This window comes from Xiphophorus maculatus, chromosome 17 (genome assembly GCF_002775205.1).
Source record: "Xiphophorus maculatus strain JP 163 A chromosome 17, X_maculatus-5.0-male, whole genome shotgun sequence".
NCBI classification, from domain to species: domain Eukaryota; kingdom Metazoa; phylum Chordata; class Actinopteri; order Cyprinodontiformes; family Poeciliidae; genus Xiphophorus; species Xiphophorus maculatus.
The window spans coordinates 8,738,636-8,754,254 of NC_036459.1; the positions used below are offsets into that span (position 1 = coordinate 8,738,636).

Genomic DNA, 15,619 nt, shown 5'->3' on the forward strand with positions numbered 1-15,619 from the left:
TAATTAGTTCGCCTTCAGTCTGAAGGTATTCCGGGGCTTTTGTGCAGATTTTTCGAAGCACACCCTGAAGACCAGAACATAACAGTAAATTCTGGAACAATCGCTCTCTTGGCATTGAGCCCTCTAAATGTGCACAATTTACCACAACAGGGACTGTTATGACCAACTAAAATCCTCATGTGACTGCTTTAAGTTCTCTGCTACAAAACATTTACAACACAATAAATGCCCTCCAAATCATTCTTCGTTCAGGCTGATCCAGGAAGAGAAGGAGTCAACAGAGCTGCGAGCGGAGGAGATTGAGAACCGCGTGGCCAGCGTCAGCCTGGAAGGTCTTAACCTGGCTCGTATGCACCACCATGGAACCTCCATCACTGCCTCAGCCACTGCCTCCTCCCTGGCCTCATCTTCCCCACCCAGTGGCCACTCCACCCCTAAACTAGACCCCAGAAGCCCAGCACGGGACATGGAGCGCATGGGAGTGATGACTCTGGTAAGATGCAAACTGTCGCACCCAACCCCTTCCTATCACACGTATGCCTAGATACAAAACTTTTTATGTTTGATGTCTAATCTTGGTGGTTTGAAAGTGATTCAGCAACAAAAATGACCCAATTTACTCATAGCCAAGTATATTGACAAAAATGTGATTTTAGCTGAAGTTTCCTGTCTTTATAGATACTCCTCATGAAATTACACAAGATGTGAGTAAATTTAGTTGCTCTGACCTTCAATAACTTTAAGAAAACTGTATGAAGAAGTTTGGAGGACTTTTAAAAAACTTTTGTGAGGCTAAGTAGCAGCTTGAACGCAAAACATTTTTCTTCTCCCAAGACTGAAGTTTAATTAGATGCTGCAGATAGTTCATGCAGTGATAATAGTATGTAGTTGATCTCATTAAAAATCCACTCACATCCTCCTTAAAACTGATGAATGTGATTTAAACAAATATTCTGCATGTGGAAAGCTGTTGGCAAAGTCCTGATCACTTTCTACTAAAATATTTGACCATCAGCTGAGTGAGGTACATTTATATTCCAACAAAAACAGTAACTGTAGCAGTTACTTGTACCATTGCTGCTAAAAAGAGTCCCTCAGTACTTACATAGGTACTAAAGAATGTTGTTGGTGAAACCACTCAGCGTATAGGGTGATTTAAAAATTTTTTTAAAAGATGCAATTTTTGAGTTTACAACTGGCCGGTCACATATCAGGAACAACCATAATGAAAATCAGACAATTTCAAACATTTTTTGTTTGCAGTTCCTTTAGGAAGAGACAATGGCATGTTCTGCACATCAGTCTGCCTACTGACTGAAGGTTCTAACAGTCCAGATGAGACCAAAAGGAATAAATAGTTCTAAAAATAAGAATTTAATGCAAATCCACCACAGCTACACAAGGTTATGATGTGTAAATGCATTTCTTTTAAAGGCTTTGATGAGGTTGATCAAATGACTGGTTTGGCAAAGGCTCATAGGTTTCTACCACTGCATGATGTTTATATTCAGTGCCAACCTTTTTATATGCCGTTTACTGTTTCATCCTTGTTTTCACACATGCATACTGACACATCAATATTAACATCCTTTTTTTATCTCTCCATTCTGCAGCCCAGTGATTTGAGGAAACACAGGAGAAAGGTACAGGCAGCAGCACATTTGATAAACCTATTTACACTCAGGTCTCATAGTTTAATGGCGGCTGTAATGGCACCATGAAGGAACTGTTGGCTTGCTTGCAGTCAGGTATTCCTGATTCATGTTGCTCCCCTTTGTCCCCGTCCCTCAGATAGCAGCCGTGGAGGAGGATGGCCGAGAGGACAAGGCCACCATCAAATGCGAGACGTCGCCTCCTCCGACGCCGCGCACTGTACGAATGACGCACACACTGCCAGCCTCCTCGCACAACGATGCACGAGGGTACGTTTTCTGCTCAAATATTTATAAATAAGACTTGTAAATCTTTCTTTCTCACTAGCATTGTCCATTTTAATTTGTGCCCTCAGGATTGTGGCTTCTCTGGAGGCTGAAGCCAGTGCCCTAAGTAGCGTAGCCAGCAGCCAAGACTCCCTGCACAAACAGCCGAAGAAGAAAGGGATCAAATCCTCCATCGGACGCTTGTTCGGCAAAAAGGAAAAAGGCAGACTGGCACATCTAGCACACAGACAGGTCATGGTAGATCCACAAGGTCAGTGGTGCTTTCAGAATTTTGGGTACAATTTAAAAATTATTAAAGTTGTTTCAAGCTTTATAACCTAGAAGAAAAAATGTGAATAATATAAGAAATGGTGAAGCAAAATATTTAAGTGCTACAGTTTTTGATAGTGCTAAGGTTTTTTTGGGGGGGCGGTCATACAGAACAGTTTGAACCTGTGTTTAGAAATTATGAAATAGACAGAAGAAAATCACTATTTTCATGAATAAATATATGTACAAAACTAGAAAATGAAAAGCCTTACTTTTATGTCTTGTGGTCCTTCTTTGTCACTTTACTGAATGTTCTTTAAATGTCGACATCACAATTAAATAAGCCACAACTGAATTGCATGGCAAACTTTTTAAATTATACTAACTGTGCAGAAAATTGAAGTCAGCTTTTGTCTTTAACACATTGCTTAATGGGCACCATGTGAGGCTAAAAAGAATGATTAAAGCTATTAATCACTCTCACAGACAGTAAATGTCTTGCACAGGAAATGAGACGACATATCTTTGTTTGCCTACATAAAATCGTAATTTTGTGCGTGACATTAAACAAGACAACACAAGTGGGCTCTTAGTGTTGCTTATGTTAATGCCTGCTAAAAATGCAGCAGTGTCAGAATATTTCATCATGTACACATCACAAAAAACAAAATAAATCACATGTATTAGAAGGTCTAGTTCTATTATGGGATTCAGAGGAAGAAACTAGATGGTAACAGTAGTTTGATAAATTTCTTGTTGCCGTTTATGTATTGAAATGTTAAAATTTATTGTTTCTCCTGTTTTTATCAGCCACAATGATGGACCTAGATGCGTCGGGCCAGGACATGGGGGTGGGCAAGTTGGGAACTCAGGCTGAGAAGGACCGCAGATTGAAAAAGAAGTAAGATCATGAGTTGCTTTGACCACCGTTTTAATTAGAAATGTGTTTAAATGTGAGCAACGTTAGCACACACTCTCTTCTTAAAATACACTTCTTGCTACTGTACAGTCAAATCCATTCTTTAAAACACAGCCTTTGTTTACCTGATCCTCTAGCACTCACTTCACTGTATGAAATAGTAAATCTGATGCTGAGAACAGAGTCAATAGACAGCAGAAGCCGGATCAGTGTCCAGGAGCGGATATCAGTGTTGCTGTATTCAAACACAGAGTCAGACTATTGATCCAGCCTGAAAAGCCAATTAATCCCATAGAGGTGCTCTGTCAATTTGGAAGCTATAGGCGGCTTTCCCAACCCAGCACTCATAGATTACACTTCAGCGTGTACACTGTATGCAGTATGTGTGTGTTGGTGTGTGGGGGTGTGTGTGCATTTGCCATGCTCCGGTGCCAAATGATGAATGTCATTTGCTCGAAGTGCACATTGAGTTGTCATGACAAATAACTTTGCCTCCCATGTAGTTGGTCAATATAAAGTGGTTGTTGTATGACAAATGTGCTGTTTTCCTTCCACCGCACCGACTTCTCCATAGCGGCGTCCGGGACCCGGGCCTCGCCACCACCCTGCATCTTGGTGCCTCCTCCACACTGCATGCCATTATAAGCTGCCTGCACTTTCTTTCCATTTCAGCATCTTGATCGATCAAACTAAACGCTGTGATGTCATTGTGGACTAGTTGTGTATTTTTCCTTCAAAAAGTACCTGAATGTAACTGAGCATTTGAATGTAAGGCCATGGAAGTTGGGTTTGGGGGTGTTCTTGTTGTTTCTCATTCCCTCTGCTGCACGAGATGTGTAGAAGACGACATTTTCTTTCACTGGTCTACAGATGCTCCTGTTAAACGAATGTCCTCCATAGTGAGACGTGTTGGCGTGAGTGCGTGTGTGTGCATGTGTGTTTTTAAAGTCATTTTGTTAATTGCCTTTTATCTCATTAACATTTGTGTACTTTTGTCTCCCCGTCGCTCTTTCTCCCCCTCTTTCTCTCTGACCCTTCCTCTTCCTTTCATCATCCTCTGACTCTAACAAAGCGGGTAAGTTGTTGTGAGGATGTCTAACTGACCTCCTGGATATGACCATTGTTTGAGCCATTTTTGCGCTGTCTGCCATCTCTCCTGTCTGTCCAACCATGACCTGAAAGAACCGATGCCAAAGCTGACGTCTCTTATCTATCTACCCTTTCTTTGTGGCTGTTAACGAAGCCATTGCTTTCTTTCTGTTTTCATTTACCATCTGAAGATGTTTCTTCCTCCCCCATCCCCCTTTCAACAGCTCAATGGCAGCTGCGCATACGGCAGGATAGAGGTTGTGCCGCCGCTAAAACTGGGGCTTAATTTTCACACCCAAACTCTCTTCTCTCCTTTTATGTGTCTCTGTCTTTCTCTGTGTGTGACGTAACCAGCTACAGTATCTGGTTATGGGTGTGTTTAAGGTTTTTTTTTCTTCTTTTTTTTCAGTTTTTGATTTATCATAACTTTTTCCTGACTTCCCTCTCCCCAGCTATGTTCAGTGGATGTATTTCACCATGCATTAGACGCAGGCTGAACATAAAACATCAACTATCTCCCCCATTTGCCAAATAGATTAAGACGGTGAATGTACTTGGTTGTATTTGGATGAACACATTTCTTCTACCATCCGTAGGCTTTTTGTTTGCTGTGTATAGTGCCTTGCAGAAGCATTCATGCAACTTGAACTTTTTTGCATTTTTATAATTCTACAACCTCAACTTCAAATGCATATTATTCAGATTTAATATGATGGACAGAAAAATTATACATATTTAGCATTTTTCTCACTAAAAAAAGCTTAAAATGGAAAATACTTTTTGTCATTTAGTTATATATTCAGAAGTGTTCAACTGTTAGTTGTGTCATTCTTTAAATACGCTGCATTTGAGTGAAAAACCTCCATATGTAGAACATTTTAAATAAAATCCCCCATTCTGTGGGGCCCAGGGTATCTGCAGGGGTTAAGGACCACAACTGCCCACAAATAGATGGAATCCGCAAAATACTTGAAACCCTCTCTAAGAATGTTTGTAACTGCACACGTATTATAACTAATATGCCTTACTATTTATTAATATTCACAGATGGAAATGCAAACTACCACAGAAGGTAACATCCACAGTGTCTCTTTTCTCTGCCAATCAGTGCCAAAAAAAATGAATGAGGCTCCTGGATTGGCAGATTGATATAATCAAGTATGAATTGGTAATTAATTACATATATGTCTGATAAGTTATTTAAATACTAGTTCAGGTGGCATATTGGAACATTTACATTCCACACTGCAATTAAATGCGATTAAATTTTGTTCATTTTTCTTGGAATCAGTTCATTAAAATGAACATGTTGAAGTACCAGCTCTAGTGTAAATCCAGCTGGCCTCAGATGTTTGCTGGTAGGCAACATTTTGAAGACAAAGCGACACACCAGATAACGTGGAGCAGAGGTTTAAAGCAGGAGCGTCTGATAGAGCGCTGTGGTGAAAATGGAAAACATCCATCCATATCCACTTAAATACAAATGCATGCCGCACCTTTTAGATTCTTGTGTAAAAAAAATGGAGAGATTATAGTTACTATGCACTACTTTGTGTTAGACTAACACATTTTGAAGTTTGTAGCTTAAAAATGACAAATTGTGAAAAAGTTTAAGGGGTGTGAATACTTTTGCAAGCCCACTGTATGTTGTGATAAGGCACCTTTTCACTGTACTAAGGCCTTTAATGCTTTGGTGCTACATAAATCATGTTTATTTATTTGCCCACTCCTTCAATTTGTCAAGCCCTTTGACAACACACCTAAGGAATGGCTTGTTGAGTTTTTTGTTATGAAATGTGTTCACAAAACAGAATAATGATTTATTTCTGTGTGTAGGTATGGGGATGTGTTTGTAAGGCGCTTTTGGCTGTTAAACAACCCTCCATCTCAGTGTGGGAGGATTCAGTAATAGCCGTGTGCATGACAAACTAAAGGGATCTATTCACTGCTTCTGGTCAATAAGGTGCAATTTACATCACGCTGACTAGGTCGGCTCCAAGTGAGGCAAAGCGAAACCTTACTCAGCTCTCTCAGGATGCACTTCACCACCTGCTAAACAAAACCATGGAGCGCAGCCCAGAAAATCAGAGCAAAAGTTGCACATAAAATACCCTGCTGCATAATTCAAACACTGCATCAAAAATATCTTTGTACGAGTACAAAAACAAAAAATCTGTATCAGCAGAATAAAGTGTGAGTGGTTGAACTGGGAGTTTGGAAATCCTGCTTAGATTTGTGGTGTGTTGTCTCCACTGAGCAGTGAAGTGTCATCCAAATAGATGTTTGGTTTGATGCTCCACACGTGCTGTTAGCCTCTTTTCAAGAAAACACTCAAATGGGTTATGGTATCTTAATATATGATCTTGTAAATATGTTCATCTCTTTTTTACTTTTTCATATTTTTCATGTTACAACAAACATTAGTGTATTTTGTGGGTGGATTTTGTACAATCAGCACATAGTGGTGCATAAGTGAAAGGTTTATTTACTCCAGTTTTTTGTAAGATGTTCAAAGCTAGGGACTTTGTTTATGACTTCATATACCATCTACCCATTACGTAAAATCTCAATAAAATACATTGAAGTTTGAAATTGTAACATGTCAAAAACATGAAGAGTTCAATGTGTAGGAAATACCACTGAGCAGTAGAATTTTAATGCCTGTGTGTAAAAGTGTGTATCTCTGAGTGTGTGGCTAGATTCATGTGCCTTCTCCACTCTGGAAGCACAGAGATAAATGATAAAGTGTTGCCCTTTTCAGCATGCTTGGTGTACAGGCTGGTCTCGGAGATAAAACGAGCGGGAGCGCTCACCTCTCATGCACTGCAAACACAGAGGAAGAAAAAACTCCATGCACACAAGATAGAACAAAAGCACAGTAGTGTTACTGGAGAGATTTGGGAAAAGTGTGTGAGGATGCAAGCATCTTTAATAAGACGTGTCAGACTGCTTGGCTGTATGTTCGAGACGTACAAGTTCACATGTTCACTCGAGGTCTCCTCTGCCCTCAGGCACGAGCTTTTGGAGGAGGCAAGGAGGAAAGGATTACCGTTCGCGCAGTGGGACGGCCCCACAGTTGTAGCCTGGCTGGAGGTACATGCCGTTTTCTGTTACAGGTAGAATCAGACCTGAACCTTTTCAACACTTTACAGCTTTATTTACTGTGAGGCAGCTTCCAGGATTGTGTTCAAGGTCCCAGGGGTATGGGTAAAAACATAACGGTAGAAATTTCCTCCAGGAAAAGACCTGGGTATGGAGAAAATTAATATTTCTTTGATTGACTCTCAAGTATCAAAGTGTTGAGTTAACATATTTTAAGTCTTAAGGAAATGAGGGCCAAGTGTATTTTTCTGTGTTAGCCTCTTTTAATGTATCAGTCGCCTTACAGACTTTTTGATTGCTATATTTCAACAGACTCATGGTTCACAGACATAAAAAAACAAAGACATGATGCACAACACCGTATACAAAAAGATTCTTATAAAAGACTTGCATACCAATGTTTCCACAAAGCCGACTGGTATCGTAGCACACTTTTAGCAAGGCTTTTTTTTGTTTTGAAAACGCGTTTTCAACTTATCTGTGCAAAAAAAAAAAGAAAAGCCAACAACTTATTGACAACGTCTAACTGTTGAAATTCCGACTTCTGCATTTTTCTGTTCAAACCCCTGAGTCCCTATAGAAAGAGTGACTCTTGCACTGAGTGGGTGTGATTTCCTTCCAATAATTTGATATTAAAACAAAACAGCGATTTAAATATATTAGTTTAATTCATGGCATTCCTTAAAATAAAAATAACTGTTGTACAGTGCAAAGACACAGCCTGGTGAAGACATCTCTCCACTTCTCCCATCATTCTGTTCCACATAAGGATAGAGTCAACTGGGATTATGGAGGCTGGCGGTTATATTTGTGAGCCGCTGATGGTCAACATTTATTGCAAGCATTCCACATTTTGACAGTTGTAATGCCAGATAACATGGTCTAAATCTCACCACTCAGTTATTGTTATGATAAGATGGAAAAGCAATAGACTGACGCAACATGTTATTTAAAGGACATGTTTCAGCAGGAATAAATATAAATAAAAATATGTGAAAGACATGATGATCATAGAGTATGAAGTGCTGGAAAAGAGACAATATTCAAAATAATCTGCTAAAATTTAAACAGCAGTAATATATCAACTAATGCTTGAACAGCTCATGTCTATATGAGCATGGTAAATGGGGTTAATAAATCACTTGTTAATGAAACAGTTAAGTGAAAGCATAGTGACATTCAATAATTTCCTCATCGCCCTCCCTGTTTTCTCTGCAGTTGTGGTTGGGAATGCCAGCCTGGTACGTGGCGGCGTGCCGTGCCAACGTGAAGAGCGGCGCCATCATGTCGGCGCTTTCCGACACCGAGATCCAGAGGGAGATTGGAATCAGTAACCCACTGCACAGGCTCAAACTTCGTCTGGCCATCCAGGAGATGGTCTCCCTCACCAGCCCCTCGGCCCCGCCCACCACCAGAACCGTGAGTCACGGTCACAAACATTTGTGGAAAGTTGCAACTGGCTTGAAGAAAGAAATAATTCATAATTTCTGGAAAATAATTTAAGATTTCTTTGAAAAAAAAGAGAGTCAAACAGTAGCTACTGGGTTATCTTTTTATAATCTGTATTTTTTGTGAGCTTTATCACTTTTATTGCATGTTTTAAAATCTAAGTATGTTTTAAGCCTTTCAAAGTTGCAGGAAGTTTTAGAAAAAGTTGCAATTTCTACCACCAAAGCTTTTCTGATTAATGTCTAGATTTAAACATTGGTGAAATTCAGACATGTTGCTTTTATAGCTCCCTCTAGTGGGTTAATATGCTTCCAACATTTCCACAGCCAGCGTGTCTCTTGACAGACTGAGGTTGAAATCTCAGAAAAATAAAACGGAGCATTCTGACTGTAATATGTCAGTGTTCAAACCTGAATGAGCTACAGACAACTCTAAACATGTCATAGAAGATATTCCATTTAATTTTTTGTTTTAGTTTTACTTTCCAAATGGGCAGGCATCAGTTTGAACCCATCAAGCAGAAAATGATGGCACAGGTTGTGCATTCCTAATACTAACAGGGTCCGTTTTAAAGGTTCACATACACAAAATCTCAAAGTTAGCATTTTGCATGCAACCCCCGTAACTAAAATGCTTGATCACTTTTTGACTCTTCCCTCCTCCCCAATTGTTTAGTTACAGTGATGGTACTCATCCCCCAGGTTCCTCTCTCCTTTCCCATCTTTTTGCCCATTTTGCTCCAGATTTCCTCAAATTTTACTACACTTCCCCAGTCTGATACTATTCATATGTGGCGTCTTGGATTCTATTTTATAGGTCATTTCTGAACAAAAACGAAAGTGAACAATCAGGGTCAGACTGAAACAGTCGCCTTAGACTGAACACACTGATTTGAACTAAAAACTTTGGTTTTTAGTGCAATTGAGATTTTCAACAGCACCACAGTTCCACTGGTAGATTCAGCAAAATCTTATTTTTAGAGAAGCACTTGTTTTTGTTGGCCTCCTTCTGAATGCAGTTAAAGATTGTCTTACTGAGGAAGTGGATGGTGAGGGATGAGTAACGTGGCATATTTCTCTTTTCATGCAATAACGTTTCTTTTGCATGGCATTGTCTTTATTTACATTACTTGATTATATGCCAGCATTGAGATGTTCTGTGCTGTACTGTGTTTTTTGTTTTTTTTTGTTCTTTGCATATTTTCTTTGACCCCTGGTGGGTTTCATCATCTGACCATGATGCTATAACACTATTGGCTTACAGTGGTGCTGCTCTTCTTCTTTAACACTGCTTGCCCCTCCTGCTGGACCTCTACTGCCACTCTGTCTCTTGGGCTTCGCCCGTTGTAGCCGTCAGGCAACGTATGGGTGACCCATGAGGAGATGGAGACCCTGGCAGCACCTTCCAAAACGGTCAGTCCCTGTGTCAGCCACTTCTTTCCTGCATCAGTGTGCTACAGTTAACATCTCAGCGTAGCTTAAAGGCTGCCATTGATGGTGATCGACAGTTAAAATCTCTCCTAAACTCTTTGTATTAATAATTTCCTTGAAAATTTGAATAATATTTTTACCATAAATATGCTGAGTTCATTTTCAAGAAAAGGCCATATATACTGGGTAATATAGAAGGCAGTTTCTCTTATGTATAAACCCCCCCACAAAAACTAGTTTATTCAAATTGTGTTTCCAACCCTAAATGACCTTGATCTATCATTTTCTATCCAGTTTTAATTAATATTAAGAACAGTTCAATACAAATGGAGTGTCTGTCATAAAACTGTACAGCAGATGAACAGTATGCAGATGCATCATTCTTCATCGATATGAATGTCGATATTTCAGCTAATAGCTCTGTGTGAATGAGCCTGTTGGCACTAAAAACGCAGCTCGAGTCAAACTGTGACTGATCATCTGCCTTACATCAAAGTTAAGAAGTGGCCTAACTAACTAATATTCCAGTAATATTGGATATTGTTTATCTGAACTGCCGAAACTTGACTGTACAATTACTTCTACACAGTTGTGATGTAAGGTAATGGCAAGATGAGCTTAAAAGGAGAATCTGGACACATTTATAATCCTGCCTTTGGAAAGGCAGATTTTTAGGGAAGGAACTGGTCAAATCTGTTTGACTTTGCCTGTTGTCCGAGCATAAAGCAATGTTTTTAAAGCAACTACAATTTTTTTTTTTACTCTGTCCCGAAAATGGCCTAATTTGTGTTCTTTTTTTTTTGTATTGTTGTGTCAGAAGTCAGATTCTGAAGAGGGGAGCTGGGCGCAGGTAAGGCCAAAAGCTTTTCATCCGGTATCTAAAAGTCATTCAACACAACTACAGAAAGCTACATCTTTTATTTACCTTTTTCTCGTTTCGTCTCAGACCCTGGCTTATGGGGACATGAACCATGAGTGGATAGGAAACGAGTGGCTGCCCAGTCTCGGACTACCTCAGTACCGCAGCTACTTCATGGAGTGCCTGGTGGACGCCCGCATGTTGGACCACCTCACCAAGAAGGACCTGAGGGTGCACCTCAAAATGGTGGACAGCTTCCACAGGTACTTCACTTGTACTAGTAAAAAAGTAGAATTTCCTTAATGACTCTTACTGTGCTTATGTTATCAGTTGTATGGTTTCTTACAAAGGATTCCAGCCCCTTTTTTCACATTTTCCACTGACAGTCCATTTTTTTTAATTTAGTTCGGGGGAAGTAAAATACATGTCAGTTTGTTAAGCTAAACATGGCCTTGGACTGTCTATATCAAAAGTTGTGGTTTTGGTATGAAAAAGGTTCAAAACGTTTTTAGCAAAAAGTGCAACAACTTTCACTGTGTGTGTTTTTTCTGAAATTAGAACAAGTTTACAGTATGGAATCATGTGTCTGAAGAAGCTCAACTATGACAGAAAGGAGCTGGAGAGACGCAGGGAACACAGTCAGCATGAAATAAGAGGCAAGAATAACAATCTTCAGGCCATTTCTGTCATGATGTTGAATTTTTTTTTTTTACTAAAATTAATGTTTGCTTCTGCAGATGTACTGGTGTGGAGTAACGAGCGGGTCATCCGCTGGGTGCAGAGTATAGGCCTGCGGGACTATGCTAACATCCTGCTTGAGAGCGGCGTGCATGGAGCTCTGGTTGCCCTTGACGACAACTTTGACTACAGCAGCCTGGCTCTGCTTCTCCAGATCCCCAACCAAAACACTCAGGTACTGCAGATGATTTTATCCACCTGTCTTAGAGAGTGAATGTTAATTACATTAAATATCTACCAACAAATATGGAAAAGAGTTGATTTTTAAAGCTCTAGGTTTAAAAATATGAACCGTTATCTTTGTCGGCACTTTGAAACTTAAAGCACACACGTACTGGTGTTGGCCTTCAGAAGCTGGCGGATCAAAATCAGAACATGCTGATCTGCCAACTGTCATTCTGGCACATTGCCCTGTCAATTTTCACTCTGCTCATCTAAATGGGTAATTTTTACATGTGGCATGGCTATCGTAATGTGACGGCTGCCTCTGTTGCCTCACTGCTGAAAATAGCTGGACTTGTGAAAATTGGCACGTGATGTAATTTCTTTTTTTACTCATCGTCCTTCAGGCACGTCAGATTTTGGAGCGAGAGTACAATAATCTGCTGGCTCTGGGCACTGACAGGAGACTGGATGAGGTGAGCTGGAAGTGTCACCCACAAACAGAAACATAAAGCAGTGCAAAACTATTCACACAACGTGAACTTTTCACCAGCACAAAGTCAGTACTAATTTATGTTTTAGTACAATTCTGGGAAGAAGAACAAAAAGGTTACACGGCTTCCCATACTGCTTGTATGTTAATTAGCTTTTTGGGGCTATAACATGTTCTGCTGTGTTTTCTAGCTATTGAGACCCATTAAAAACAGTTTGATTAATAAGATTCATCTGTATGGTCTAATAAGTAGCAAATGTGCTGGTTTCCTTATGTTTTTCAGTTGTTGTAGAGGTTAGTTTGACATTTAGAGTAGCATTAGCACCCTCTAGTGTTTCACAAAAGTAATCACTGAACTTCTTAATATTACTTCAATGTTTTGTTGGGATTTTAAGTGATAGTCCAAACTAGTCCATACTTGGGAAGTGAAAGCATGAACTACAAGGGATGAATAACTACAGTTTATTAGGAGTTCTTAAGTAATTTTAGCAGTTAGTTATAAGGTTGTTTTTTTCACATAAACCTCACAAAGAAAATTTGATGTCTTGTATATTCTGAGAACATGTTTTTGCTTTCTCTGTTGGTCAGTGCGATGACAAAGACTTCCGGGGTCCCTCCTGGCGGAGACAGTTTCCTCCGCGGGACGTCCACGGCATCAGTATGATGCCTGGGTCAGCAGAAACGCTTCCAGCAGGGTTCCGTCTCACTGCGACGTCCGGTCATTCCAGAAGACTGCCCCCTGATGGTAAGAGTCATCAATTTTCTTCTGTCGGCTTGACTTAGTCCATAGAATGCTCTAAATCTGGATATTTGAGTGAAGCAGCAGAGTTTAAAAAAGCAGCTTTATCACAGCAACCCACCTGAGGAGGAGTTTGAGCTGCTGCTTTCTCAGGAGCATTCTGACTGTCTCTTGTTCTCTCCGACGGCTGCTCTGCAGTACTCTTTGAGGTGCTGGATGACAGTCCTGACGACATGTATTTGGACTGGTTTCAAGGTCAGCTATGTCCCCAAAAAGTTCTGGGCTTGTCAGCCCCGCGTCCGTACTAATTCTACATGATCCTTCTCATATTCACCCAACTTCTGCCAACCACTGTCCTGCTGTTTCTCTCCTTCAAATAGTGATTTTCATCTACTTTAACCTTTAAGTACAACCCTTAGGATTCAGGCTTTATAGAGTGTTTTACAGAGGTTTAAAACTTTCACTGGAAGAACAACAAAAGGTATACGCAAGTTATGTTTAACTGGAGGGTTTCTAATATAACTGTCACTCTTCAATTCTTCATGGTAAGAAGACATTGGCTAAAATGGGTCTTCATTAAAGGACAGTGCTGGTCTGCTGCAGCTTGAGCAATCTACAGAAATGTTTCAAATGTCTCTTTTCCAATCTGGACAGATTTAAATAAGAGAAAAAGAAAATATTTTGTTTTGGTCAACCCTGATTTCCAGTAGAACAATTTGTGTGAAATGAACTTTACAAAACTGAAACAAGTTCCAAATAAAGAAATTGTGAGAATTTCTTTTAGTCTAAACTCATAAATTTGAACACAAATTTGAGCTTAACCGTCTAATATGATTTGACATTCAAATGTGATATTTAATATTGTTTTAGTGATCAAAGTTTGAAGGTTAATGTTTTAAAAACAGCTCCAGCGCAATAGATAGTATATGGTAAATCTTTTCTAAATGGTTCTGATTTGTCCAGAAATTCACATCCCACTAAAACATTGCTTGCTGGTGCCAAGTTCAAATTTCTGCATGAATTGCTTGAAAACAGCCTTGTTAAGTAGTTTGTGTATAGTAGTGGGTCCAGTACGGTCCTTTAAGTGGATACAGATTGCATTAGAAGCAGTCCCTTTAATGGCCTTCTGTTCTACTTGACTAGGAATAGATCAATTTCTGGCCAGTGTCCTCTAACTATTTGTTCCCTATGACACTGAAACAGCTTTCCTGTGTTCCTTCATCTCTAATCTCTGTGCTTGCTGGTCTGTGACGCTCACAAAATACTAAAAATGACTCATTTGTGGTTTCCACTCAAAACAAAACCTTCCCTGGTGTGATTCATGGCTTTCAGGTTGACTGGAAATGAAAATGCTACTTGTCTATCTAGAGTTGGAGATCTGAAGTAGCACATTTGTTTGTGTCTCACTGTGTCCACCTGCAGTCGGACCGTCTGCGGTGCAGCGGCTGGACAGCTCAACGGTGAGAACCTACTCCTGCTGAGAGGAGGAAGCGGGGGACCTTAAACTGTACGCTGTATGTAACACAACACAGTGTCTCGCTCAGTTAAATACACAGGTTTTACTCTTTAAAAAGTTTCCATAAGGATATTTAATTAGCTTGGCAAATAGAGGACATGTTTTTGCCAGGTAACAGCAGGACGAGAAACAAACCTGTAGCACATCCTTTAATGTCTGTCCTGAAAGGATTATTTATAGACCCACCCTTGCAAACACATTTCTGAAAGATAGTTTTAATAGTTCTTCAAAAAGTGAAACCCAGACCTGATGCATATTCTGCAGGATTCTGTCACTTAAGATTTGAGGTACGTCTGGATCCTCCACTGTAGTGCTGTGAAAGCTAATGCATTATTGTGCCAGTGCTTCCCTGTGTGGAAGGAATACAGAGTTCAGTGAGTGCATTGGGTTTAAATCCAGTTCCTTATGTTGAACTGCTGCCAGTCTCCTAATTAAGGTGATGCAAGCACTTGCAATTACACACAGAAGATAGTTCAAGGTTGATGAGGCAAAAACTAAATGTAGTCTTATAGAAAAAACATTTTAGTTTTCAAAAGGTTGTTGCTTTTTACACTAAAGAGAAAACTGTATTTAAAGATGTTCCACTAATATTCTGCATTGCATCATAAGCTTTTCTGCCTTAAATTAAGCAAGTGCCAAGAAAACTCGCTCCCTGCCTGTAAGCCAACCCACTTGCCAAATTAAACCAGCATTGTAGAACCATCAAGTGACAATGCCGCCGTTATCTAAAATGGAGCACTACTTAGCCAAGAAAGTCCCATGGGAATCGGTAGCAGCTCAACATAAAACCTCTCTGCTTAAGTGCTAGGCTAATAGTAGCATGTTGACTTTCTGCTCTGGGGAAAGACATGGAGCTGCTGCTCGACTTGAATGTCATAAAGGTTCAAAACACTTAAAGGCTGAATTACCTCTTTAGCATTTCAGAAAGTTCTGT

The 15,619-nt window shown here is 39.9% G+C and overlaps 1 protein-coding gene across 10 annotated transcripts in view; it reads left to right on the plus strand.

The window, feature by feature from the left end:
• ppfia2 (PTPRF interacting protein alpha 2) overlaps nt 1-15,619 on the plus strand; it is a 123,772-nt gene that overhangs the window by 106,650 nt on the left and 1,503 nt on the right. For 3 of the 10 annotated variants that reach the window (XM_023350345.1, XM_023350346.1, XM_023350353.1), the window contains 17 exons: nt 253-493; nt 1,614-1,643; nt 1,792-1,922; nt 2,009-2,190; nt 3,000-3,090; nt 4,181-4,183; nt 7,209-7,290; nt 8,518-8,718; nt 10,098-10,160; nt 10,996-11,028; nt 11,125-11,300; nt 11,596-11,693; nt 11,775-11,950; nt 12,345-12,413; nt 13,019-13,175; nt 13,368-13,424; nt 14,592-14,683. In XM_023350345.1, the coding sequence (XP_023206113.1) occupies nt 253-493; nt 1,614-1,643; nt 1,792-1,922; nt 2,009-2,190; nt 3,000-3,090; nt 4,181-4,183; nt 7,209-7,290; nt 8,518-8,718; nt 10,098-10,160; nt 10,996-11,028; nt 11,125-11,300; nt 11,596-11,693; nt 11,775-11,950; nt 12,345-12,413; nt 13,019-13,175; nt 13,368-13,424; nt 14,592-14,650 (1,849 nt within the window). In that variant the 3' untranslated portion in view covers nt 14,651-14,683. The remainder of the gene's footprint in view (nt 1-252; nt 494-1,613; nt 1,644-1,791; nt 1,923-2,008; nt 2,191-2,999; nt 3,091-4,180; nt 4,184-7,208; nt 7,291-8,517; nt 8,719-10,097; nt 10,161-10,995; nt 11,029-11,124; nt 11,301-11,595; nt 11,694-11,774; nt 11,951-12,344; nt 12,414-13,018; nt 13,176-13,367; nt 13,425-14,591; nt 14,684-15,619) is intronic. The other 7 variants (XM_023350354.1, XM_023350355.1, XM_023350349.1 and 4 more) reach the window with 6 other exon arrangements.